The sequence below is a fragment of the Mucor velutinosus genome (assembly GCF_035048745.1).
Source record: "Mucor velutinosus strain NIH1002 chromosome Unknown tig00001553, whole genome shotgun sequence".
Classification (NCBI taxonomy): Eukaryota; Fungi; Mucoromycota; class Mucoromycetes; order Mucorales; family Mucoraceae; genus Mucor; species Mucor velutinosus.
In genome coordinates, this window is record NW_027041930.1 from 705,913 (window position 1) to 733,002 (window position 27,090).

At 41.7% G+C, this 27,090-nt stretch overlaps 7 protein-coding genes across 7 annotated transcripts; 3 read left to right on the forward strand and 4 right to left on the reverse strand.

Moving 5' to 3' along the window:
- Positions 1-4: 4 nt before the first annotated feature.
- ATC70_007579 (uncharacterized protein) lies at positions 5-1,955 on the reverse strand (the record flags this gene model as incomplete). The annotated part of the gene is made up of 6 exons (XM_064826838.1): positions 5-99; positions 157-589; positions 674-762; positions 814-880; positions 936-1,045; positions 1,112-1,955. 6 exons carry the CDS (start codon positions 1,953-1,955, stop codon positions 5-7), a joined length of 1,638 nt encoding a protein of 545 aa, XP_064675895.1.
- A 418-nt stretch (positions 1,956-2,373) lies between these two features.
- Positions 2,374-7,800, reverse strand: PHB2_1 (Prohibitin-2, subunit of the prohibitin complex (Phb1p-Phb2p); the record flags this gene model as incomplete). Its single annotated transcript, XM_064826839.1, has 5 exons — positions 2,374-6,362; positions 6,424-6,917; positions 6,990-7,251; positions 7,317-7,435; positions 7,490-7,800. 5 exons carry the CDS (start codon positions 7,798-7,800, stop codon positions 2,374-2,376), a joined length of 5,175 nt encoding a protein of 1,724 aa, XP_064675896.1.
- Positions 7,801-15,198: 7,398 nt separating this feature from the next.
- ATC70_007581 (Cytochrome b5 heme-binding domain-containing protein) lies at positions 15,199-16,348 on the forward strand (the record flags this gene model as incomplete). The annotated part of the gene is made up of 6 exons (XM_064826840.1): positions 15,199-15,270; positions 15,331-15,404; positions 15,461-15,481; positions 15,547-16,000; positions 16,061-16,253; positions 16,320-16,348. 6 exons carry the CDS (start codon positions 15,199-15,201, stop codon positions 16,346-16,348), a joined length of 843 nt encoding a protein of 280 aa, XP_064675897.1.
- Positions 16,349-16,535: 187 nt separating this feature from the next.
- On the forward strand, positions 16,536-17,216 carry YVH1 (tyrosine protein phosphatase yvh1; the record flags this gene model as incomplete). Its single annotated transcript, XM_064826841.1, has 2 exons — positions 16,536-16,701; positions 16,771-17,216. 2 exons carry the CDS (start codon positions 16,536-16,538, stop codon positions 17,214-17,216), a joined length of 612 nt encoding a protein of 203 aa, XP_064675898.1.
- Positions 17,217-17,266: 50 nt separating this feature from the next.
- ALG1 (mannosyltransferase) lies at positions 17,267-19,420 on the reverse strand (the record flags this gene model as incomplete). The annotated part of the gene is made up of 3 exons (XM_064826842.1): positions 17,267-17,346; positions 17,401-19,332; positions 19,393-19,420. The coding sequence occupies 3 exons, from the start codon at positions 19,418-19,420 to the stop codon at positions 17,267-17,269; spliced, it is 2,040 nt and encodes a 679-aa protein (XP_064675899.1).
- Positions 19,421-20,021: 601 nt separating this feature from the next.
- Positions 20,022-23,045, reverse strand: ATC70_007584 (Methyltransf_11 domain-containing protein; the record flags this gene model as incomplete). Its single annotated transcript, XM_064826843.1, has 4 exons — positions 20,022-21,802; positions 21,866-22,052; positions 22,110-22,739; positions 22,806-23,045. The coding sequence occupies 4 exons, from the start codon at positions 23,043-23,045 to the stop codon at positions 20,022-20,024; spliced, it is 2,838 nt and encodes a 945-aa protein (XP_064675900.1).
- A 2,850-nt stretch (positions 23,046-25,895) lies between these two features.
- ATC70_007585 (uncharacterized protein) lies at positions 25,896-27,028 on the forward strand (the record flags this gene model as incomplete). Its single annotated transcript, XM_064826844.1, has 2 exons — positions 25,896-26,588; positions 26,651-27,028. 2 exons carry the CDS (start codon positions 25,896-25,898, stop codon positions 27,026-27,028), a joined length of 1,071 nt encoding a protein of 356 aa, XP_064675901.1.
- Between the last annotated feature and the right edge of the window lie 62 nt (positions 27,029-27,090).

Genomic DNA, 27,090 nt, shown 5'->3' on the forward strand with positions numbered 1-27,090 from the left:
TATGCTAAAACTTTTCATTTTCGACATCACCGTCATTTTCATCATCGCTACTGAGAGCAATTGTCTCTGAATCAGAGTCGCCTTCATGATACAATGTCACTGTAGGATCAGACAGGTTAATCATCATCACTAGCAAAGATCAACCGTAACACAAACCTGAATTAAACTTGGCAAACGGATCCTGCACATGCAGGCTCTGAAACTCGCCATGAGCAGTGATTGAGATTGCCTCATCTGCGTCCAGATCCAAGCTAGTGTCTTTTTGATTGAGATGGTGCTGGGAAGGAGGTGGGCGATAGAAGGTGGATGGTGCCGTCGCACCAGGCACAATAGGCGGAGTCATATGTCGCAATAAAGCAAATTTAAGCGACTTGAAAAAGGGATGCGCTTTCACTTCAGAAGCACCACCTGCTCTGGTTCCCAGTCTTTTAGCCTCTTGTTTATCCAGTAGACGACGTATCAGGTTTTTGCATGTGTTGGAAACCGCCTGCGGTTGCTTTTTATGTGCTGGAGGAAAGCTGATGTCTGAATTCATAATGTGGTAAAAAGTTTCGTTGCGATTCGACCCCTTGAAGGGTGTTGTACCATACTAAAAAAAAAAAAAAAAAACAGAGTTTAATAAAAGGAGAACATGTACACTGATAAAATACATTTTCTAGGGAGATGAACTTACAAGCATTTCGTAGATCAAGATACCCAACGTCCACCAATCCACACTGCTTGAGTGGCCCCAGCTGCGAATGACTTCTGGAGCAATGTATTCTTGAGAGCAAGTCAGTAAACGATATATGTGTATATCAATGAGGCTGTTACCTTCTGTGCCAACAAAACTGTTGGTCCTTAGATGTGAATTACAGCATTTGGTGTCAATGGAAGGCGGCTATATTCATGCTGATGTTAGCAAATGCTACATGGCATGACTGTGTCCAACTTACAATATGAGGAGAATTTGATTTTACAATGCCGGGTGGAGCAGGTGGAAATGATTGCTTGCTCAGATCGAAATCGGTGAGCATGAGATGTCCACTTTGATGTAATAATATATCTAGCTTAATTGTTAATTACACTCAAGCACATATGTATCACCACCACCACCACCACCACCACTCACTTTCAGGCTTTAAATCTCTATAAATAAATCCCTGTAAATGAAGGTATTCCAGAGCAGCAATGACTTCTGCAGCGTAGAATTTAGCGCCTTCTTCCGTCAGACATTTTCCAGGCCTTGACTGCAATGCTCTAAAGAATTCGCCACCAAGACAGTATTCCATGACAAAGTACAGATGATCCTGACTCTGAAATGAATGATACAATGACACAATGAAGGGATGATTGGCGCTTGACAGGATCTCTTGCTCTGCTAGCACTCGTTTCACCTTGTTTCTTCGCAACATCTCCTTTTTGGAAAGCACCTTCATAGCCATGGTTTTATCGGTGCCCTTTTGTTTGACAAGATACACTCGACCAACATCGCCTTTACCCAGCATACGGATCTTGGAGAAACTGCTGGGACCTACTTCCACCTGTCTGATCTTGACACTGTTGGCGGCATAAGAGCGTCGATGCATGTTCTTTGTGGCCGATAGCACTTTGCGGTCGAGTGTATATAAAGAAGGAGATGGCTTTTTAATCGTGTCACCGATAACGATAGTACTAGAAGGAGGAATGGCAGGTGTGGGTGGCGGTGATTTATGGCTTGTGATGCTGCTGTTGCTGCTGCTGCTGTTGCTGCTCTTGTTTACAATGGTAGATACTGATGATGAGAACCAGCTGTTGCTCTTGAGACCCTTTTGATGCTGTAAATCACCAAAATCATTGGGCATGCTAAAGCCGTGGATGGTTGTACTGCTTGTCGAGTGGTGATTGCTATCATATCTGCTGGCTGAAAAGAAGGATCGAATGCGGGAGAAATGTGGCGTGCCATAAGACGACGGCGACTTTATTGAAGCATCCATGTTGAGAAGCAAATATTTAGAATAAAAAAAAAACAAGAAGAGAAGCAGCTCAATTGCTACAAGATATACAAGCATAAAAGAGCATGTTGAATCCACTCCTATTTTTTCATTAGAGTTTTCTTTTTAATAAGGGGATACAAAAGGGGGCCAAAGAAACAGTAGTCTTGTAGAAAGACCAGGAGAAAGTTTCTGTGTGCGTGATCTCCTTGAATATGCGTTTTGCCATCGAGTGGGGGGGGGGGGAGGATGTTGTCAAATAGTACAGAAGATTTTTTTATTGTATTTTGAAAAATCAACTACATAAGGGGATGATATTAAACGATAATATGTAGAAACAATCAATTGTAAAAAGAGAAAGAAGAGTAATAATATATATATATATAATACAAAAAAAGAATTGAAAAGAGGGGAGAGCAAACTAACTTCCAAACCAGGTCTCCCAGCTATTTTGACTAGGCTCAGCTGGATCATCATTGTTATTGAGCAGGTCTGCCACTTTGGTGACAGCAGATGGTGCTTCCACGGCAGCAGGCTGTGATGGCTGTGGTGGTATCTGCTGTTGCTGTTGGTGTAGATGATGATGCGGTGGATGCGATGACAATGGCTGTGGCGGCTGTGATGGTGCCTGTGCAATAGGTCGAGTAGCAGATGTAGCAGTATAATTAACCCGAGGGCTATTGGAATACACAGGTTCAGAAGGCGACGATGAAGATGAAGATGGAGCAATTCTACTAGGCGGTGGAGGCGTCGATGCAGACATGTAGCCAGTGCGATTCATCATATAAGGTGAGCCCTTACTGCTGTTGCTGGGCTTGATGTGTTGTACTTGGCTAGGCACTTGAGGTGAAGACGATGCCAATCGTGGTGATGGTGTCTGATCTTGTATGGGCGCAGGAAAAGGAAAGTTTTGAAGTGCTTGGAAATGTGCTGCCGCACCTGTATCATATGGAGGAGCAATATCACGTTGATGAGGTGGTGGTGGTGGTGGCACGACATCGGGTGGTGGTTGCTGTAATTGCTGCTGTTGACGTGCTTCATACTGATTCACATATTCCCTTAAATTCAACTTTTCCTCATTGTTGGCATAGAAATTTCGCACTTGAATCATGGTTTTTGACTTCATTGCATTGGCGACCTTTTCCCAATCTCTACCATACATGGCCAGGTACCTAGAAAACTCGTTTCGTTCAGAAACAGACCAATACGAAGAGTAAGTGGGACGTCTGGCATCTGCCAAGGTAGCAGAGCGACCCAGCTTACGACCAGCACCAGCACTAGGGACTGATCTAGCTGCATAATCAGAATCTGGCCAATCAGAGGAGGAGGCTTCCTCATGTACACTTTCTGATCGACTGGATGTGGATCGCACGCGACGTCTCCTCTGTTGTTGTTGAAGCTGACTAGGGGTCATATAAGACAGCGACGAGGTACTTGGTGTAGAATGGCTACTAGTAGCTATGACAGCAGGTTGAGGAGCAATTGCAGTTGCTACTGCAGCAATAGCAGGTGCACTGTTCATGGGGGCAGCATTTTCTTCATGGCTGCTGGATGTTCTTGATCGTGATGTCAATACCGGATTCGATTCTTCTCGAGGTGTGTTGGCTCCCATTTGAAACATGCCTACAAGAGCTGCAGCTGCATCTTCTTCTTCGGCTTTAAGATCGGTTCGTCCACTCAAAGCGACTACTTGGTTATGAACTGCAGTTTGTATGGGCGAAGTGACAATCGGTGCTGGAGCAGTAACAGTAGATGGTGTATGAACTGACTGTGCAGGCGTGGGCTCCACTGGACGCGCATGCTCTTCATTGAACGCATTGGCACCAAATCTACGCTTAAAGTTGTGATAGAAATTGCGACACTGTTCCTCTGTTTTCGTCTGAATCAATGAGGCCACTTGAACAAAATCACGGCCATACTGTTTAAATGCCTCGATAGCCATCTCCCTTTCGCGTTCTGACCATTTGGTAGATCCACCGCCAGACACACTTGCACCGGACGACAAATTGGCTCTCTCATCGTCATCGTCTTCGGCCGTAGCTGCATTGGAAAGATCTTCCACATAACGTTTGGTAGCAGTGGGTTCAGCAGGCAAGACTATAGGTACATCATTGACTGTAGTGACTTGAGTGGGTTCCCGTGAAGAGCGACCTTTACGGCGTTGAGCAGAAATAGCGGTTGATCCAGAATTAGTACGACGCTTGTCTTGCTGCTGTTGGTTCAACACCATCTCAGTGTCATCAGAAGCACTGCTTGCAGCACCTGATTGAACGATAGGCGTTGAAATAGGAGGAACAGACACATTGGCACTGTTGCTAGTAGGTCGCTTGGATCGCTTTCTCTCAGTGAGGCCTTCGTAACTCGCGCTGGATGGATCCAATTCACGGCGCTCTCTGTTTCTGCGTTCAGCGTCCTTTTCCTTGGCCTTTCTTGATACTTGTGCTTCACCGATATCCGTCATAAGAGCAGATCCCTTACTCTTTGCCTTGCGTGTATTAGGAGCAGCAGAGTCACCAGTGACAGCACGGATAGCTGCAGCTATCCTGTCTCTGTGCTTGGTGGCCTTCCCCCTACGACCCTTTTTCATCAATGCTTTGAAATCAATCTTCTTCTTTTTACGGTAATAAAACAAGACACATTGAGGGGCTGTCTTTGTGCCAATAGCAATCGAGATACGTTCAAACTGCTTGGGATACATCATGTATGATTCCATGAAGGTGGTGACTTCTTGCTGGTTCCAGACATCACCGGTATCAGGGCCCGTATGGTAGTAGGTAAGAGGATCTTCCACAAGGCCACTGCGATCATCATAGGTGCGCATGCGTTCACGCGAATCCAAAATCATGGGTGGGATGGTGGCTGTTGTCTTTTTGGCACGAGATTCAGGGTTTCTCATCTCGGCGGACTCCAGGGACTGAATGATCTCTAGCAATTCCGCCTCTGACCGAACAGCATCTGAAGTGAAATAACCGTTACCGTAAGGCGTAGAGGCACCATCGTTTTTGAAACGCAGTGCGTCAGCAGCACCAGGCACAAAAATAACATTATCACTGTACTCTTCAGGCTCATCTTTACCGCGATGCCGAGAATTGGCGCGCTGTCCGTTGTATCTGTCGAGTCGCTTACGCTCATCCTCACGTCTGTGATCTAAGTACAGGTTCTTTTGCTTCCAAATCCTGTAGTGTTCTCGGTATTCTGCCTTCAAACGGCGTTCCTTGTCCTTGAGTGCCTTTTCCTGAGACACCAGCGCATGAGCGACACTGATCTGCAACTTTGCAAAGTTGGCAATGTTTTCCTTGTAACAGGGATAGTCTTCAATACGCGCATACAGAGGTTTGGACCATGTGTCTTGGTCAAGCCAACCTTCAGCGGTTTCCTCTTTGCCTTGCCAGATACCATCAACCATTCGCGAATTGTGCTGAGCTACGGTACGATTGTCTTGCAGAATCTTTTCATACAGTTCATCTTCCAAATGGTCGTTCTTGGAGCGCAGTTGGTTGATGAGGAGCTGTGGTCGTTTACGCATGATAGGAGAAGAGACGTCTGAAAAGTCCATCATGTCTGCTGTACCGTTGGATGAAGAAGGCTCGTTTTCCATGGCTTGCAGTGCCTGTTTCTTAGCTTCTTCCTTGTTTTGAGCCGCTTCTTCTTCTGCATTTTCATCTTCGTCGTCTGCCATTTCAACATCTTCTTCTTCCTCATTATTAGCCGTATTGGCTTTCTCTTCTTCTCGCTTTAGTGCTGCCTCAAGCATGTCTTCGTATGTCGAGATTTGATTCTCAATGTCATCAATGCGTTCCACAATTTGTTCCTGCGTCAAACTGTTTGATTTTTCCTCTTGTGGGGCAGCTGTCGCTGTCTCGCCTTGTTCCTTTTCCTCTTGATCTTGCTCCATTTCAAGTGTTTGTGGTGGAAGTGCAATCTTCATGGGAGGTGGCGTTGTCACAGCAGTTGTTGGTGCTGGAGAGGTGGATGTTGTAGACGAGACCTGCTCTGTTTTTTCTGTTGATTTTTCCTCTGGCTGCTGATCTGCTGCAGTGGGTTCAGTTTTTGCGGAAGGTGGTAATTCCGAATCGACCTCCATGGGTTCAGGAGATTTTGATCGTCCTACTGCATCTTCTTTCTCTACTGCAGTCGTGGATGCCGGTGGCTGTTTGCTTGGAGTTTCCTCTGGTGGCCCATCATCAATTGCCGCAGGTACTTCTTGAGGCTCAATATCCATGCTCTCTCTTTGCTTTGGCGGAGGAAGTTTGACATCATCTTCAATGACTTCACCCTTTTCAAGCACATCCTCTTTGTTTGATGTGATCGTTTCGGCAACAGAAGTGGAGATTGTTGAATTATCTGCCTTTGATGATATTTCCTCAGGAATTGCAGCTGTGGTGGATGGCTTCTCAATAGGTGATACATCTACAAATTATCTCCATTTTAGCAAATTGATTCCCAAGCCAACATCATGTCGTTTAATTACTTGATTCAGCACTAGTGCGTGGCTCCAACTCTTCCTTTTTGTCGTCCACTTTAAAAACGTCGGATGAGCGATCTTTTGCGGCAGACAGACTAGCAGCAGCGGCATAAGTGGCTGTCGTAGCTGATGTAGGTGATGTTCTTCCACTGCGAACTTCAACATTGGTGGATATCCTTTCAGGTCTATCACGATCCATCATGCGTCTGCTGTCATCCATTTTGCTGGGTCCCCATGAGGGTCGACTTCTGCCCGAAGAGCGATAACGATCATAGTCAATGGAGCTGCTGGGGCCACTGCTTCTTAGACCTCTGCTGTAATAGTCACGGTCGTCTAATCGATCTCGTTCGTAATAGGGAAGATGTGAGCTGGGGGATGGTGGAATGTCTCTATCTCGGTCTCTTTCAGGTCGGTAAGAATCACCACCGTAAGGAGCCATTTGGTAGTTGGGTGGCGGTGCGCCATAGCCAGATGATTCGTATCTCATATCACGCATATACCTAAAAAAAAAAAGGTGATTGTGTCAATAAGGCTGTTTCCATGCTGTTGTATCTCTCTCTCTCATCATTTACCCATCTCGTCGTCTATCATAGTCTCGGCGACGATCATCATCTCTGTATCTTCTCTCTCTGTCTCGATCTCGTTCACGATCTCTATCACGCCAATCACTGTATCGACTTGATAATGGCGGTGGGGGTGGATAATTAGATGAAGGTGGCGGTCCATCACCGGTAGGTGTCACTGGAGGTTTCGTGTCGTCTTTTATATCTTTCACACTTGTTGAGCTGGAGGAAGATGGTAGTTTTGAATCTTTTGTTGGATCTGATGAGCTCACTACAGAATTTTTCAATGGGTTAAGTTGTGTGTGATCTCTACTGCATTACAAAGGGCAACTGTACATTCACGACGAAGTGGGTTTGTCGATATTTTGGGATAATCTCTGGGCATCATGCTGGAAGATGATGATGGTGCATAATGATGAGGATCCTCTCGGTAATAGGGCGTGTATCTATCATCCCTAATAAACCGTTCTAAGTCGTTGCCTCTAGACCATCCAAGGACAATTGCCTACCTGTCTCTTTCTCTTCCACGAGGATTCATATATCTGTCGTCTCTCATTAACATGGATCTATCTCTATCACGATCCCTCTCACGATCACGGTCTCTTTCACGATCACGTTCTCTATCACGCAAATCTCTGTAATTATCCAAATCGACAGACATGCCACTGCGAGGAGGTCGATAACTGCTGTATTCGTAACGATATCTAGAGTTGCTTGACGACGGTGGATATCGGCCATCGCTGTACGGTGGAGAGCGAGACCTTGAAGGTGAGCGTGAGTGCGTCGTTCCTTGCGAAGATGTTGAGCCTGCTACGCTCATAATGCTTAAATTAGTGATTAGATGTTATTTGAGGGAATGTTGAAAACGAAGAAAAAAGCTTTCAATTGTCTTTGTTTTTGCGACACCATAAAATAGAGCTGACGTCGATTTCGGCTATATTGCCATTGGTTTATCCACACTCTAAAAGGCTAAATATTCCCTTTTTTACAAAAAAGAAGGAATCAGGAAACTCATTCAAGATGTAGGTTGGTAGATTGCATCGAAAGGTTGAAGATTCCCTTACAGACTCTGTTATCAAACGTATTTCCATCTCATCAACCAGGCTTGTATCTGTTCGTGCCGAAACCACCAACAAACATTTGAAAGAACACCAGCTCCTCTACTCTAATATTGCATGAAATGATCCTTTGCAACTATCTCCAAGTGTTGGATTCATCAGTAGCTTTGGGTTTGACATATGCACCGCACTCAACAACGGCGTACGGGGTAGTTTTTCTGCATTCAACATGAGGCAAACAACGATTGGCAGATTGATAATTGGATTTTCACCCACTGATGAACTTGCTGCTATTGACGATATGGCTGCTGGTGATGCAGATGCAGATGTTCATGATGCTGGTTATGATGATATTGCTTGCGATGAAGGCCTTGTCTACCCTGTAAAACTGCACCCCTCAATCCCCACACAATCATTATATATATACTGTAACAGGCCTTCATATCTTGACATGTAGACCTCTCTGAGTCACTGGAGTGACACCAAACGATTGCTCTCGATTAGTACTTACTTCCTGATACCTTTGCTCAACTGTTTGGGTCAAAAAAAAACATGGCCAAAAATCGCTGAAAAGCCATGAGGAACCCCTCATGGTTTTCATCGAAAATTAAACGATCGCATTTTTCACCTTGAAAATGAAGACTTTTACTATGTTATGATACTAAATCAAAATATTTCTCTCGATCCAAAGCAACCTCTGAAACCACTTTTATGAGGTTTTCTTTTGCAAAATATGGCTATTTTCGCTAAAAACCTCATTTCAAATTTTATTAAATTGCTCAATAAGTTCCGTCAAAGTATTTATTACAATTAGTACTATTGGAAGCGCCTTGAAAAGTACTTCAAGAATGTATTAGGAAGTTTTTATTCAAGTATTATTTTATGAGGGACACATCGCGGAGTGGTGGACCTCGAGCAACAGAATGAGCATCTAATCTAAATTATGTTGTAGTAGGTAGCAGTCTATCAATTAGACAGACTGTCCTGGAGGAAACGTGTTCTATGGAGGCGGTGGAGAGTGGTACAGGGCTCTGTGAACCGTGAAGCCAATACAGATTCCACATTTGCCATAAGGTAGTAGATATGATGGCGATATACTTGGATCGATCTTTTATAAAGCGAGGAAATGTATTAGGAAGTGTAGGGTGATCATTGCAGTTTATATAGTCGGATGTCACAAAATAGATTTATGAAGTCGAAAAAAGACAAATTCTGTCCAATCTTGAACATAAAAAAATCTGAGTATGAATTAATTTTGGCGGCGGCATTGCTGTTGGCTAACCTTTATGCGTTTCTGTTGATGACAATGATGATTGCGATGCTGATTAAATGGGGATCATGAAATTGAAAGGACAATTGCTTAGCGCAAATAAGTTTTTGGGGGAGTTTTGCCTCATGAAGATACCTTCTGCAATGGCAATATCTCAAAAAAAAAGTCGCTGTAGATCTTACACAAGTCCTGTATTTACTTATGACCAGCTTTATGTCGCCATCTTATTAAGCGCATCAGCAGAAGCGAATGGTATGACAATTCTACTACCAGAAAACAAAGATTGTGGTGTACAAAGGCTGCATAAAACTTGAATTTTCTTTCACGTCGTCTCAATAATAGGCTTCGTTTGATATCAGTGTAGAAACAAAAAGGATGCTGAGGTAGATATCCCCTCTCCTCCTCCTCCTGGCTCTTATATTACTTTGGTGGGGCCTCACTTGTACACAATTGTTTTCAAATTGGCTGTACACCCTTGTTTCTTGGATCGCTTCAATACTTCTTTGGACGCGCCATTCTTGCCAGTGTTTTTTTCTCTCGAATATGCTTTTCGCCCTCCATATGGCAAACGTACTCCTGATACCACATCTCTGGATGAAATCTCTGTTGCTTGCGTGCATTTCCTTGATTTGCTTTGGGTTGAGATGTTGGTGATGGATACTCAACTCGGCGTTTATAGATCCAACTGACCGCATGCTTTCTGATAGAGCTAGCAACGTTCTTTTCCAGTTGATCTACAGGTACGGTAAGTTCTCTAGGTATAGGAGTGTACGGTTCGACGGGAATGCTTGTTTACATTGTTATAATATTTGAAGTGAATAAAAAACAGTGGCGTTTTCCTGATTTCAAGCACAAGTCTTATTTATTAAAAGTAACCCCTTTTTGAAAGCCTTCAAACACCTCTTAACGCGGGGGATATACGCGCGTGCACAATGTCCAGGACACTGTTCAGGGCAGGGTCCATAACACTATTCATAACACTGTCCATTTTTACGTTACAGTGGACAGTATTGTTGTATCAAATGTCATAGCAAGGTCTCACACTGACGTTTTTTGACTATTTTTAGGTCCTTCGGATAAGTCATGTTAATCATGATTTACAAATCAATTTTTGGATAGACAGTAAATCTATTTGTATTATAGTTTATCATCATTCTGTGAGCCTTAACATAATGAAAAGTATATAAACGCATCCCAAGGATGCATTCTCAATAAAAGGGCAATTCTTTGGCAGATTTATATTCAATTTTACATTGTATTTTGACATAACATCTAAGTCTAGTTTTACGGCTAGATATGACATCTTTGTAGTGGACGACCATCAAAAATATCCTGCTAACCTGATGAGCATCTAATTCAATCCGAACAAGTCATTAGCTTCAAATTTGCATAATATTACTGACGCTCAAGTATCAAGATTACTGTAATCGCGCATTTCAAAAAGCAAGATCTGAGCCTTGGAATTAGAATAAAAGCGTCTATTACTTGTAAATTAAGTTCTGTACAATGCAGGACATCTGCGTCATTAGACAGAAGTGTAATTTACTTACTCTTCTGGCAACGCAACCCACTACGCCGTCGTTTTAGGTCAAATTCTGTTCAAATCTAGCCATTTTCAAGCACGAATAACTCATGCCACAAAGCGTTTTGAGCGCTTGGAATAGCATCACACACCTCCTCTTGGCCACGCTTTACTTCTTGATGCTTTATCTCAATTTTTTTTGGGTTGTTGCAAATTCATGAAAATCATCATTTTTCCATGAGTATTAGCAAGGGAAAATTCTTGAAAATCAAATGATCGCGTTTTTCACGTCAAAAGTGAAGACTTTTCCTATGATACATATAAGATCAAATTGATTGTAAAGGTGAAATGCAACATTGGAAACTCTTTCTAGGAGACTTTCATATGCTAAATTTTGAGATATTCACAGAAAACCTGTTTTCATATTTTTGGAAATTGCTCATTATTTTTGGTCTGAAAGCTGAGAGTATTTAGCACCATTCGATGCGGTTTTCTTTAGTTCTCTAGAGATGTATTAGAAAGTTGGGTGTGACAACGACAGTTTTCATAGTCAAATTCAGCAAAAACGTTTAAAGGATGTCAGATCAAGTCAAGTTTGAACACGAAATACCACTGCATAATTTCAAATTAAACTACCGCAATTACGTCTGCTACGGTACAAGACTGAGACTAAATCTACTGGTCGTGACGTCGGATAGGTTGCTCTCTCATTTTTCCCTGCCCCCATTTTTACCCTTTTTGAAAAACGCGTTTTGGTATCAAACCATGGTGGGTTTGGACACCGTTTGACTGATAATAACACTCTAGCTTCCGATAACTTTGTCTTGTACTGTTGGAAGAACTTGATACTGCTTCTTTAAAGTGGAATATATTAGATACTATTCGATAACGAGCACTGGAAGGCGTAGAATTAACACTAATTGAGTTTATTAGGTTTTAATGATTTTTTGCTTGTTTTAGTGAGTGCTGCTGCCATTACTTCTCTGGTATCTCTATTATCTACGTCTTTAATTTATCATATCTAGCGATTACTTCTTTGGTCTTTATCTAGTCTCTACTGGTAGTATTCGTACTTTGGTTTATCTATGATGCTGGTGCTGCTGCTGCTGCTGCTGCTGCTAATATGGTTTTTCCTGCTCTACTGTGTTTGGTGCATGCTCGTTCTCTGGTGTCGCTCGTTTTTTTTTTTGGTTTGTCTATGGTGCTGGTGTTACTGCTGCTGCTGCTACTATGGTCTTTCTTGGTCTACTGTCTTTGGTACATGCTCGTTCTCTGGTTTATATTCGGTGATTGCGTATCCTCTTCTGGTCTATTATCGACGGTGGTGATAAGTGGTAAGTATCTTCTTTCTTCTGGTCGCAATGATATAAAACTTCTTTGAACGCTTGTATTATTGCTTCCTTTCTCATGATAATGCATTCATGATGTTTACTTTGTTGCGTTTTTTTTCTTTTGTTGGTTGTGTTGCTTTACATCCGACTATTACCATGCATGTTGCTCATGTATGGGTTTTTGTTGCAACAACAACAACGAGCTGTTCTGAACGTCTTTGATGTTGTGTGTCTTATACTTTTCTTTGACTCATTTTGTGTGAGTATCCCTTTTTTGCCTACGTACTACTATACTCCTATTGTAGTATGTTTCTTTTATTACTATTATGTTTCTTTGAAGCATTACTTTTTTTACGTTGTGTGGATGTGCCTATCCCTGAAGCTCAACAAGACTCTATCCGAGGCTAGGAGGTAGATAGGCTGCCTCCACTTGGTTATCTCTACTTACTTTAGTGATGATTGAGGGTCTCAATGCCAGTATTTAAAGCTAGGTGGTGTAAGTAAGGCATGCTCTAGCACCTGAGGGAAGTTTGATGATAGCGGTGGCTATATAGCTATTATAGCGGCGCTTAAAATTTTGCCTCACATCAAAACAGGGGGAAACCCTCGCAAATTTTTTTTTAGGTCAGCGGAGTTTTCAAGCAATTTGATTGGCTCAGAGGTTCAGGGATCGAAGGATTCTAGTTAGTTGATTTTCTATTAAGCTGTCATTTATAATGAGTTTATGTTTGTAATAAAAGGGTAGCGAAATGGATAAAATCTAAAGTCATGTTGCATACAAGCATGCATCTTAGGCTACATTCACTTTCTCCTCAAGCCACCTTTTACAGTGTAGCAGCATAGATGATGTTTATCGTATCACATCACATCTATGTTTACAAGTCCAGTCAATTGTGTGTGCACAGGTGCCTCAGGAACTACAATACATTCAATCTCCCCAATGTCAAGATATCGAGATCCACCTACACTACATGAAACATATCGACTTAGGTGGCCTCTCAACAAGCTATACCAACAATCCATAAGGCCCCAGTGGCCTGCTATTTATATACCATCTCAACGTAGTAGTCATTGACCAGGGATCTACCATATTTAAGCAAGCTAGATGCCCTGTAATAAAGAAGCTCTTTGCTTTCGTTTTTAGATACATTTGACAACTGATTATTATCATCGACTTATTATTACGAATTCATCATTGATGAATCTCGGCTTTCAATCAAGCTGCGTTTGGGTGGCTATTTCATTACACCATATATTGAAATACCGTTCTTGATCTATTAGATCAACAATTAAATAATCCAGGAATACTATACAAAATATTGGAACCACTGGCAGCTACTAACCTACTGCCAGATAAGAGATATAAATTAAAAAATAATACAAATAGAGACGTAGAATATAGGCTTTATTACACATTATTCTAATTTCGAATAAAAAAGGATTTGCACAGTTAGTATTTTATCTGCTTTTTTTAAGCACTGTTTACTACACAAAGTATTGAATTGTGGCCTAACTTTGAAGCAACCACAAATTTTCTTTTATCCTACTAACGAGTGGACCTACCTTTCGGGCGACTCTTTACCTTCCTTGTTTCACTTCGGTAAGAACCAACCTACACAACAGCAGCTTGCACTACTGAATGCCCTTGCTCATCTTCTCAAATTACTGCTACTTTCATTTAACTCTCCTCTACTTACACATGAGAGACCTTTCTATTATCTGCAGATCTGGCTCTTGCGATGTTGTTTCATATCCTCCGTATACACCTAAATACTTCATATACGGGCAAGTAGCAGCATACGGATATCAACCTCTTTAGTCAAGAGTGTACCTAGTAAAGCAAAAATTGATGCATTTCGACTTGATTTATTGCGTTAGAAGCCGTTTTAGACCGCCGGAGCAGCACCAGATAATTGCTGTCGTCTAGTATTTACTACTTGATACCTTTACTCAATTTTTTTGGGACCAAAAAAACATAGACCAAAATCGAACCAAAACCATGAGGGGTACCTCATGGCTTTCATCGAAAATTAAACGATCGTGTTTTTCATATTCAAAATGAAGACTTTTACTATGGCTTATATTAGTTCAAAATGCTTCTGTCGATCCAAAGCAACCCCTGCAACGTTATTTGCGAGACCTTCATATTTAGAATCTCGACATATTCGCCAAAAACTTCATTTCATATTTCAAAGGATTTTTCAAAAGATTTACTCTAAACATCTATTTTACTTGGTACCATTAGATGCGCCTTGAAAAGCACTCCAAGAAAGCTTAAAAATGTATAGAATGATCATCAGGTTTATATAATCGAATATGATAAAATATATTAATCAGGTCAAAAAAATTTTGAAATCTGGCCAATCTAGAGCTGACTATGATCTTGAATCGGAATTCATTTTGCTGGCGACTAGTGGAGCAAGCTGATAAACTCAAGCTCCTCTTACCATGAAGGCAATAATAGATGCTTTCGAAGCTAATGAAAAGCAGGTGGCGAATTACATAGTTCTACCATTAGTTATGCCATTTTTTAGAAGCTTTATATTTAATAACCCCAGCCCACCAAAATACTTGTAAGATCAACTTCTCTCCTTTTTGAGGCTTTGTAAATGTCTAGAGAACATAAATTTACTATGTTATGATATTGGATAAAAAGAAGGCACGAGGAAACTCACCGAAACCATTGTCAACAGAAGTAGCGCTTTCTGAGGAGAGGAGATACTGGCCAACCGCAGGTCCATTTACATTGCTATTTTGTCAGGCTTACCAAATTTCAGTATTTTTCCAAGGCGTAAAAACATATCACATTGCCAAAAGACACCCGATTTCAAGGTTTCATCGAATACTCAAAGAAGCATTTGTTGAATATATTTAAACTTTTCATCATGGATCCAAACAATGTCTTGCCGAGCATTCACATTTTTTAGGATAAACACTTTTACCTTCTTTAAAAGACTGATGCTAAATACGGAGATAAGACTTTCGTTCTGCCACACCACATTTCATTTTTCTCTAGTACCATCATTTTAACATAATCATGCCAGACATAGCTTCTGTTGCACTGTCGACAGCCATGGTGATTGGCCCTGTGGTGGGCTACATTGATCAGGTAAGAAGACAATAGTCCAACGTGTTGATTCTCCTGTTCAACTCTTTACACCCTCATTAGTATTTTCTCATACAACGTAAACAATCAAGTGCTGGCTTCAACTCGATGACTTGTGCCATTCTATTGTTTGCAAAGTAAATGACTGCACAGACACTGATTTCAGCATTGACTAACTCTATCGTACATGCAGTATCCTTAGAATATTCTTCTGGTAACAAGAGAATGATCAAGCACAACTTGAAATGAAGCAAAACTAAACAGGTTTCTGTGTTGTAGGATAGGCAAACGATTTGAATTGACGCTGCTTTTCCAATCTATTGCAATGATTATCACCATGCTGGTTTTGCTGGAGATTGTAGTGCGATATAAGCATGACCATAGCTTTGCAGTTCTGTATAGTGAACTGAGGTCATCCTTCAGTTCAAATTCAATAGAGGAAGATTTGAGAGCAGAGGAAAATGGATTGGGACTTCAAAGACATTCGCTTAAGCGATCATGGCGTATGCCCTTTTGGAGCTGGGATCATTATTTGGACTACATCAATTGCTTGCTTGCCTTCACAACTATCATTGCATTTTTGTATTTGCTGCTGAGACAGTATGCTGCATTTATCGAGATTTTGGGTGCGTTAAGTTTGGGCATTGAATCGACATTGCCATTACCGCAATGTATATCCAATTTCAAACAAAGATCCACCAGTGGATTCAGTTTGTTGGTATTAGCATCATGGGTTTGTATAGCGCTTTTGCTGGATGAATGGATCGGTATTGACTGATAAATTGCAATACAGTTTCTAGGTGATAGCTTCAAGCTGTTTTATTTCATCTATAAACAATCACCACTGCAATTCATCACCTGCGGCGCAATTCAGCTTTCCATTGATTCATTCATCGTGTTTGAATTCTTGTTGTTTTCATCCTTCATCAAGAACAGATTGAGCAAGGATAGTTGGGTCAATAGAACAAGCGATGACCATCAAGAATGTATGTGATCCAATGGAGTTGTACACGTAAAAGGAACAATGCATTAATACCTACGCATTTTAATAGTGCTCGAGGAAGACCATGAGGATGCCTGAATGATTCGAATGTGACTGGAGCAGACATCCAAATTGGAAATTATTCTCTCGACACAAACAACACACACACACACACACACACTTATAAAATAGGCATATGGTATCACACTGTTTATTCTTTTCCTCTTCTCTCTTTTTTTTTTTTTTTTTTTTTTTTTTTTTTTGTACTTGAATAAAGCTCAAAATCATGGGTTGCTGCTCTTCGGTACCTGCAAATGACGATGGAAATACTGGGTTAAATGCCACCAGTGGAACTGCTACTACCACTGCTGCTGCCAGCGACAACCACAGACAAATACAAACACAAACACAGACACAACAACAGCAGCAGCAGCAGCAGCAGCCATCTCCAAGTAAATGACACACACAATGATTTACTAACATGAAGATTTGTCATATTAATGCCATCCGCTTTTCTCCAGTTCAAATGAATAAGCCAGAAGTGACAATTACAAGAGCATCCTCATCTCTACATTCGCAAAGTAATATTGAAAAGTCCTCGCTGAAGGAAGTAGATAATAATTCTTCAGTTACATCGTCAAACGCTGCTGCTGCTGCTTCACCTACCACCACCACAACGACAACATGGCCAATATATGTCCGACTTTCGTATAATGGGCAAGATATCACTTTCCAAGTACCTACACAACCTCCTTATTTAACAGTGTCTGGACTGCGACAAGAATTATTACCACACTTGGAAAAGAACGCTCGTGTCAAGCTCATTTATTTAGGTAGAATATTGCCTGATCAGCACGTTATTGTACCCACTCAAACAGACGCTGATGCACCTCTGCCTCCACCAAAAAATCGTGCCATCCAAATACAAAAGGAAGGTGTTATCCAGGCAATGGTTACGAAATCATGAGTTCTTGATAATAAAACAAACAACTTGTAAATACAGTATTTTTATTGCACTCATGCCAGTTGCATTTCATGGAAATCATCGGGTACTGCCTCTAACTCAATGCCTGCCATCTCCTTGTATTTTTCAAGATCTACCAAAAAGTTAGTAAAGATACCAAGATGGTATTACATATTCTCATAGTTACCCATTGGCTTTCGTTTGGAGATCATGTATTCAGTCACCTTTTCAGGACACAATCTCTCCTCTCTGTTAAACTTCATTCTGATCTGATTTCGAGTTCTGCCAGGCATCATGTTTGCAATCATTTCGAAATCAGTGCCAAACTGCGAAAGGCAATCATAGAACAATGCTGTTTCGAACTCGTCCCACCGATTGGATTGCTTTCGTTTGCCATAGGTCATGCTGTTCACTTTTCTGGTCATTGAGTTTTCTTCAACCACTTCCATGGGATCATCGCCGTAATTCACTTGGCCTTCTGTTCTTTCCACTACCAGCGAGTCGGTATCAAGCACAATTTCACCATTCACAAGGCGCACTTGCAAAGCGTTTGAGGATTCTGCCAAAACTTGCCCATCAAGTTCTTTTCGTCGTCTCTCTTCTTCTTTTGCCTTGGCTGCATCTCTCTTTTCTCTGGCAATACGCTCCTCCGCAGCTTCTTTTAGTTTCAATGCTTCCAATTCCTCCTTTGACATTTTGCTTCTTTCCTCGTCCTTCTTTCTGGATTCTGATCGCAAGACTTCCATCTCCTTGAACACTTTGGAGACAATACCATCTATATCCTTGGTGAAGCTAAACATGGGCATTTCAAGATTCGCAGCAGGTGCAGGGTCGTTTGTGATATCATCCAAGGTTCTCATATTTTCAACAAGACGATAATCGAATCGGTGAGATTTCTTGTGTCCTCTACGCTTCTTCTTTCTGGTCTTGACTACTCTGTTGCCATTTGAGTCCTCTTCAGAATACTCCTCCTCCTCTGCAGATGTCTCGGCTGTTTCAGCGGGTGTAATAGGTGCGGCTGTTGACGCTGAAGGTATGCCAATGCCAATTGAAATGGCTGTTCCAGTAGCCTTCTTTGAGCCTTTACTACCTGTTTTCGATTTGCCCTTGACTATGGACTTTTCTTTCTCTTTTCCTTTTCCCTTGGGCTTCAATGGCTTAATCTTCTTCTTCTTCTTGGGCTGCTCTGGTTCTTCTGCTTCCTCTTCGTATTGATCGTCATCGTCTTCTGCTCCCGATGTATATCTGGTTCCCTTCAATCTGTTATTTGCAGCCAATTTAGATGATCTTGCACTTGTTCTCTTTGTAGCTGGTCTTGTCGAGCTTTCACCGCCATTCATTGGAGTAGCGTTAGGATCTGTTTGACCAATATCAATATACACAGGCATCAGCCTTTCAACGGGAACATCGCCATCTACGTCCACATCGCCATCTTCTCCACTGGCCAATAAATCGGTGTAGTCGATATCATCGTTAACATCCATCTTGGGTACGTTGTTATCCACTTTAGGAGCGACGCTTTCCTTTCTGACACGCACATGCTCTTCAACATTATCCTTTTGGTGGAGCTGCTGAGGTTCTTCATCAACTTGGCCTAAGGTTTCTTTAGAATCTGATGACACGCTTTCAATTTTCAAGAGAAGTTTGTCGAAAGTGCAATCTGGCTTGTTTGTGGTTTCTGAAGGAGAAGCTTCACGCACTGGCGAGGGTTCCTTGATGCTGTGAGACTGAGATGAGGGTGACATATTGTCAGGCTCTTCCTTGGAGACTCGTCTTCTCTTTCGACTTGACACAGCAGCATTAATAGCTATCTCTTCCGCTGTCAAATATTCGCTTTTGGGATCAATGGGTGAGGCGATTTCCTCCACAAATACTGATGTAGATTGCACTTTCACTGCTATTTGGGTTTCTACTGTTGATGGTGGTGGTGCAATGGCATCGTTATCTGTAGTTTTACTTGTAAGTGTAGATGCTGGCTCATCTAAGGAGGGTGCAGCTGCTTCAGTTGTCAGAGGATCATCTGTAGCTGCCTTTGCTGAAGTGGACGCAGTAGTTGGTTTACGCTCTTTTCGATCTTTACGTTTGCTTAGTTTGGGTGCAAAGCCCTTTTTGTTTTTATCTAATCAGAAAACCAAATGAGTATATACGTTTATCGCCTTATGTTTGGGCTGCTACTTACTAACACCAACTGATGTGAGTGAGGACATGCTACTTTTTTGTATGGAACTGTGGATAAAGAATGGATTATTACATTTTACTTTTTTTCTGCTTATGTGACAGTTTCTGAATGTTGGTTCCTTCCAGGCAACAGCATTGATAGAAGGTGGTCTGAAAAATTTTTGGATCTCACTGATGATTTTGAGCCTGGTAGTGTCAAGATCCTTTGGAGCTAAAGCACATGCAAAAGACCTCCAACATACCATGAATGTGAAATACTGTATAATTTGGCCATTCTATACTGAATTCTCAATCGAGCCAATGATTGAGCTAGCCAAATCAATCAGAGATTGGTTTGATGTGTTTTATGGCAAAAGAGAGTATACTCGAGAAAACATAATAATTTTTCTATCAATTAATAGAAAATGGATGAAACGCATCTTATAGACTTGACTACCTCAGGCTTATAAGCACTAGACAACATTTAAGCCCACAAATGATGCAAGATCAAGCTTAATGATGTTGCTATGCACACTAAATTAAGATTATTATGAAATGGAGTATGGCTTTATTGTTTTGTACGTTGTAAAAATAAAATGTATGGACAGTAGTAGAGATTGAAGAGATTTTTTGTTTGTAAAGAGGCCGAGTTTACTCATCATCTTCATTGTCATCGTCGTCATCTTCGTCATCATCATTGTTCCAAATGGTAGTGGTCTTGACCTTGGTCTTGGTCTTGGTCTTGACTTCATCATGCTTGTTGGTCTTGGTCTTAATCTTGGTCTTTGTAATGGTAGACACTTCATAATCCTTGGACTTTGACTGCTTGGTAGAAGTGATAGTAGGCTCTTCAGAGGAAGAAGTCTTAGTTTTATCCTTCTTGGTGGTGGTGGCGGCATCCTTGGTTTTTGTGCTATCCTTCTTGGTAGTAGTGCTAGAGGCAGTCTTTTTATCACCATCGGATGTGGTTGTCTTGGTGTTCTTGCTGGATGTGGTAGCATCGGAATCCTTGGAAGAGGTCTTGCTGGTAGACTTTGTCTTGGTAGAGGTGGTAGTTTTGTCGGCAGAAGAAGTGGCCTTGCTAGAGGTGGGTTCAGAAGTACCTGTGACAACAGGGATAGTCTCAGTAGCTGTAGCGGTTTCAGTCTCTGTCTGTTCGAAAGAAGAGGACTCAACATCAGAAGCAGAAGGCTCAATAGAGGCAGTAGATGTCTCAGTGCTTGAGGCAAGAGATGTCTCCTCGTAGGAAGTGGTAGCTACATCAGAAGAGGAGGCAGCAGCTGAGCCCTCTAAGGATGAGCTTTCATCAGCTGTAGCAGTGGGGACAACGACAACAGTGTCTGTTTGCTCAACGGTGGAAGTAGCTTCAGCAGAGGAAGCACCAGTAGAGCCAAGAGCGATAGTTGTTTCAGAAGAATCGCCAGTGGCAGAAGCTTCACCAGTAGGAACATCAGAGCTAGCAGCATCTGTGGCAGTAGGTACAACAACCGGAGGAACGACATCGGTGCTGGTAGCTTGAGCAGATTCATAGACAGATGAGGCAGCGGATGAGGCAGCGGAGGAAGCAGCTGTTTCAATGGAGGCAGAGACATCATCAGTAGAGGTAGTCTGAGCTGATTCAGAGGTGGCGCTTTCTTCAAATGAAGCGCTAGAGGAAGATGCGGTCTCAATAGCAGTTGGCTCTTCGGTGGAAGTAGCCTCAGAGGTTACTTCGGTAGTGCTTGCTTCAGTAGAACTTGCTTCAGTAGATTCATAAACGGAGAAAGTATCAGATGAAGCGTCAGTAGCGGTAGCAGTAGGTTCTTCAGAGCTGGTAACTTCTGCTGATTCATAAACAGATGAAGCAGCAGAGGAAGCAGCGGATGAAGCGGCTGTTCCAATGGCAGTGGGCATGTTAGATGAAGCTGATTCAAGAGCAGATGAAGCAGCCGAGGCAGTCGCTGACTCAAGAGCAGTTGACCAGGCAGATTCAAGAGAAGCCGAAGCAGAGGAGGCAGCGGATGCCGTGGCGGTGTCAATAGCTGTGGAAATGGCAGAAGAAGCTGACTCAGAGGCTGATGAAGCAGCAGATGAAGCAGCGGATGAAGCAGCGGTTGCGACAGATGAGGCTGATGAAGCTGATGAGGCAGCGCTTTCAAGTGCTGTTGAAATAACAGAAGATGAAGCCTCAGAAGCAGCAGATGAGGCAGCAGATGAAGCGGCGGATACAGCGTTTGTAGGGATAGGGATGATAGTAGGAAGCTTGGTAGTAGTGGTAGTGGTGGTAGTAGTAGAGTTATCGCTGGAGGCCTCATTGAGTACCTTGAAAGGGAAACACTCTCTATCAGGACATTCAGATGACTTCAAGACAGGACCATCTTCAGCACTCCAAGTGTAGCCCAAGGCGATGACTTGGCCTTCGAAACCACCTTTATGGCCATCCATAATAGTGCCTATAGCAAGTAGTATTAAATCAATGTACATGGCTGCTGATCGATATACAGTGCTTTACTTACCACGAGGAGCCAGGAAGAGACCAGGGAGACGCTTTTCGGTTTCACGATTTACAGAAAAGGTACCGTTAGCTTGGAATTGACCTTCTGCGTCAACGGGATATGCGTGGTAGATGGTGTTGCAAGCAGTGAGATTAGCACCAGGGTCGGTAGAGTTGAGAACCAAAGTAGTACCAGCCGTAACAGGAATCTGTCATGGTCCATATCAGTTGAATGTACATATATATACAAGTAAATAAATACTTACGTTGAAGACTACAGGTTTATCTGTAGGGTAGGTCTCATTACCTTCAGGGCCAGTCCAGTTACCATTACCAAAGAAGACCTTGGTAGGATCAGATGCTTGTTCACCTTCAACACCACATTTACCAGTTTGAGCACAAGAATCAAACTTGAAGGTGGTGAAAGAGGTCTGATTCTTAACATCAGTTGGCTTCAAATGACCTTCTTTGTCCAAGACCATGTTGGGAGGGATGCTAGCCAAGTAAGCAGAGGCATTGTTAGCGGTTGTCTTGAGCAAGTCAAAGTTCAGTGCACCCGTCTTGTTGTTGAACTCAAGTTGACAAGGAGCACTCGTTGTAGTGATACCGACGTTAGTACCATTGGCAATGAACACGTTGCCATTAGCAGAGACATTTTGAGCAGTAGGGACACCACCAAGAACCATACCATAGTTTTCAAATATGTTGGCAGCAGTGGCGTTCTTTGCGTCAATGGAAGTAGCGTTGCTATTCTCGCAGATGGAGGCGTTGGCGAGAGAGTTGATAACAAAGTTGTAGCCAGTGAAATCACCACCGACAGCCAAAGGGCCTTCAATGTTAGAACCGTTAAAGTTGTTGGCATAATCACCAAAGAAGATGCCTTGGAAATGGTTAAACTATAAATGTATGGTTACTGTTAGAACCTATGGAAGGTGTTTTTTATAGATGAAAAGCAAACTTACAGCATCCAGAGTGCTGTTGTTGATCTCAACAGGGCAAGAAGAGTTGCCAGCAGCTGTAGCGTTCTTGTCAGCACCTTCTTCAACGAGCACATTGCTATTATAAAGGCGGTGAGAATTGTAGACCTTGCCAAACAATTGACGAGCAGCATCGACGGAAGGGGCAGCTTCAACACCACCAAGCATCATGTGAGACAAGCCCAACAGAGCAATAGCAGATAAGATCAAACTATTTTGTACCATTCTATTCTTATGAAATGAAAAGAGAAAGATATTTAGGAGAGCAAGTGCCATTGTGCCATGCAAGCTCTTTTATACATCAGATGTGCCTCGTTTTTTAATACGGCCAACATGCATTACGGGCATGGGATTGACTTGTCCCAAACGATAACGATGGTTCAAGGCATTTTTTTGTTTCTTTGGGTTTTAGAGTTTCAATTACCCAAAAGTATCATAGCGCTGATTATGCTGATCTTGTTGATATTTGCCTTTTGCATGTCGCTGATACTAAATTTCGCTGTGTTGGCTATATCGATATAGGAAACCTTGCCCTACCTAACAGAGATTTATACAAATCATCCACCTCTGAGGATCGTTCCTTCTGAATAGAATTATCGCAATGATTATACATCGCTTAGATGTATCAAGCATATCTTTATAGACCGCTAAACATCATTTTTGTTGTGCTAGTAGGGCTGAAACTGCATGGTTTTGGATAATAGGTCACTGACGTGAGTCTATCATCAAATATCGACGAATTTGTTGAGCAAATCCAGAATATAGCTTCTCATGATTATTCCTTTTGTAAGGGCTTTACCGAGAACATCTCTTTCCACTGCTAAATAGCAGCATTGAATACGTTTATTTGCAAATCTCATTCGTTTAATGCGAATTGAAGGGTTCAATGCTATAAATGCGCATATAACCAAGCATCTATGCACTTTGAAGCAAAAAGAACCCCTCTCCTTCTGTAATGATACATGATAGAGTGCTTCGTCGTATGTGTTTCACACAAAGTGCTACGCTCTGTTGTCTGCAATCTTCTATAGGGATTAACTTTTTGAATTTGAACGAAAGAAAAGTGACATTAAACCCGTGATTTGCGTGAACCCATACCTCTTTCTGATAATATATGGATCAAGAGAATCACTCTTTTTTTTAGCATATATTAGCCCATTTTATGACATTTGGTACGTCAATGAGTCATCATGAAGCCTGTCGATTGTAACATAATGATGATTCGTTTTGAGATACTGAACCCTGAAATGCTACAGTAATTTCTTCGCTTGTGTTCCATTGCTTCTTATAATAGGATCTTGGCGTAAGTGTAGTATACTGATTGAAATGTATATCGCGTTTGTGCCTCCCTCTTTGTTGTCAAGAGAAGGTTGCTGTGCCTACGAATCATTTTCAAAACAAATGTGCCCTTGGATCTCCATAAAGAGCAGAGTTAACGACATGATTCCCGTAGAGAATATAGTTTTACACATCAAGAGGTCAATGACATACTTGTCGACAGGACAGCAAGCGCACTATAGCTCCAAACCCTACACAATCGCATCTGAATGTGTAAGCTGAGATTAGATCAAGGTGCTGTCAAAGTCTCATGCTTTCAGTGATAATTGCTATAAATAAACGCATGAATGATTTGTCATACATTCTACAATTTCACTTGAATTTTGCTAAAACAGCTCTTTTGAGTTACATCGAAACAAAGTAGACAACACAAATATGTAAGTTAACATGCCTTTGTACGCAGTAACCTTGATAGCATTCATTTTATGACAAACACTGGCACTTGCTACATAGGTCCCCAACATTTCGTATTTTGAAACTTGACGCAGAATTGAAGGAACCCGAAGGCTATTTTGAATTTCATGGAGGCCGTGTCTTATTATCAAAATATAGTATATTCCATATTGTAAGACTTTGAAATAAATCATATTCTGGTACGTTCGATCTCTCACTCCAAGTCAACTTTGGCGTGATGCAAAGAGCCGAAAAGTTACTGTATGTGCAGCATTATATATTTCTTAGCTTTCATTATAATATCTCTTGATGTTGGTTCAGCCATGTGCCTGCCACCTATCTACATTTTTTGCATTGAGCCCTGAGCCGTATAATGAGCTTGGACAATATGGCTGCCATTTGTACAGCATTAGATTTACATCAATTGTCATTTCGAAGCCTTAGCATTGCATCATACGTTGTAGAATACACGGTGGGTAGAAATTCATTCAGGTTATTGAATCCAAAGGTAAGAAAGAACCCAAGATTATGGTCTCTTTCGTCATCGAGATTCATACGTCCTGATTCGAGTCCTTTGTTTCACTTGGCGATCATGATGATTGAAGCATAGTAGCCATCTAGGCTCGCTTCGAAGGCTCTGCTTTTGCTCTGGGCTTGACTAATGTACATAGAATTTCCACATAGATTGGAGCTTATGATTGATAGTGATCAGTAGACCGATGCTCCTTTTTAGCGATACATGATTAATAACGGAAACAGATCTCGGCTCACGTTATTATTGAGTATAGCTACGACCCGAGGTATCATGTTGGTAGTGAAACTGTAAAAAACTTGAAGGTAGTTTCTCATCTTCCATTTTTTACATGATATAGCGTTTAAACCTTTTGAATTTGGATTAATCTCAATATATGATAAGCCTTGATGATGTATTTTTATACAATGCTAGCAAATTTATTGCAATTTCGAAAGTTGGGCTACGCAAAGTTTCATATTAATGCTCAGTCTAATTGAATCGATGCCAAATCAAGCAAAAACGTATGTCTAGATTGGCTTTGGGTCAAATCCAGGCAAAATCAAACAATAAAATGGAATGATTTCTTCTATTAAACACTCGTTTTTAGTGCATGTATAAATAGATAGTTGATTATTACTCATATATAGCCATCAAAACAGTAGGCAGATCAGAATGTCTTCTATTTTGAAAGAGATTCCGTCCTTTTTAGAGAAATGACATCTGAAACAAATATTCATCCTAAATTAATGTGAATTAAGTATATATAATGGAGCTGTTCTATCATTCAGAATCTCTTCTCTGCTTCTGGTGCAAAATCCAATATTGTAATCATGAAATTGATATCTGCTTGCTTATCATTGCTGTTGATTTCCACCAGCGCATATGCTTTTACAGCAGGCACCAACACAACGCCCATCATTGACTCGTTGCTCAGTTACAATGCTTCCATGCTAGATACCGTGCACGCTTTCAAAGGCATCTTTTTTGGCGATTTCAATGCAGAAGAAGACACCCAAAGATTCAACAAATCCATCGCTGTTCAGGGCAACTTTGTGAGTAATAGCTTCCATGTTAATAGCAACGCTACATCGATTACCTGTTCAACAAACGCTAGCGCCATGACTGACTTTGGCCTGGTAGTTGCAGGCACTCTCACCACTGTCAACACCACTGTCAATGGTGCTATTTCTTCATTGTCAAGCACTGGTAATATCACTGACAGCTGCTTCTCTAACATCACTGTCGACTTTGATAGCCTACATCGTGAGGCTCTCAACATTTCACAATTCTTTGCTCAACAAAAACCCAACATGGTGATCCGAGATGGCGGTTTCTTATCTGATGGTCAGTTCTTAGGCAGTACAAATCAAGATTACTATGTTTACACCTTCTACAAGTGCGCTGTGGATACATGTATCATGCCTGATTATCTCTACAGTAGCCCTGAGCAGATCTTTTACGGTGGAAACTGGACTGGACCTTACAACACGAATTATCCCAAAGACAAGCCTATTGTCTTTAATGTAAGCTACGTTACAGATGACAGACATGAAAGAGCAACTTACGCCTTTTTTTTTTCCTATAGATTCCTGTGCTAACAGATACTGTATTCAACATGTCAACAGCAAATCCTGCAGCTGGTCTCGAGGATGCTAATGTTCTGTACAATATCTTCCCTGTATTGCCTTCGGGTGCTTATGATGTGAATGGCCATGTTGTCTGGCTCCGTAATACCACTGAATCCATTAATGGCTTTATGCTGGCTCCTTCCGCCTATGTGATTGAGAACAATAAGGGCGGTTTTACTGATAATTTGATGGCAGCCCGTTACTTGTCTGCTGTTGATGTTAACGCCATGTTCAATAGCACTTCCACTTACCCAGACCTCGTTCATGCTCATGGTACGATAGCTGCCAACAGCTCAACAGCTGCTAGCACATCCGGTATTACAAGCAATGAATAGCTTTACTAAAAATAAATCAAGAATGTGTTCATTCAATACCAACCTAAATGGCATGATGATCG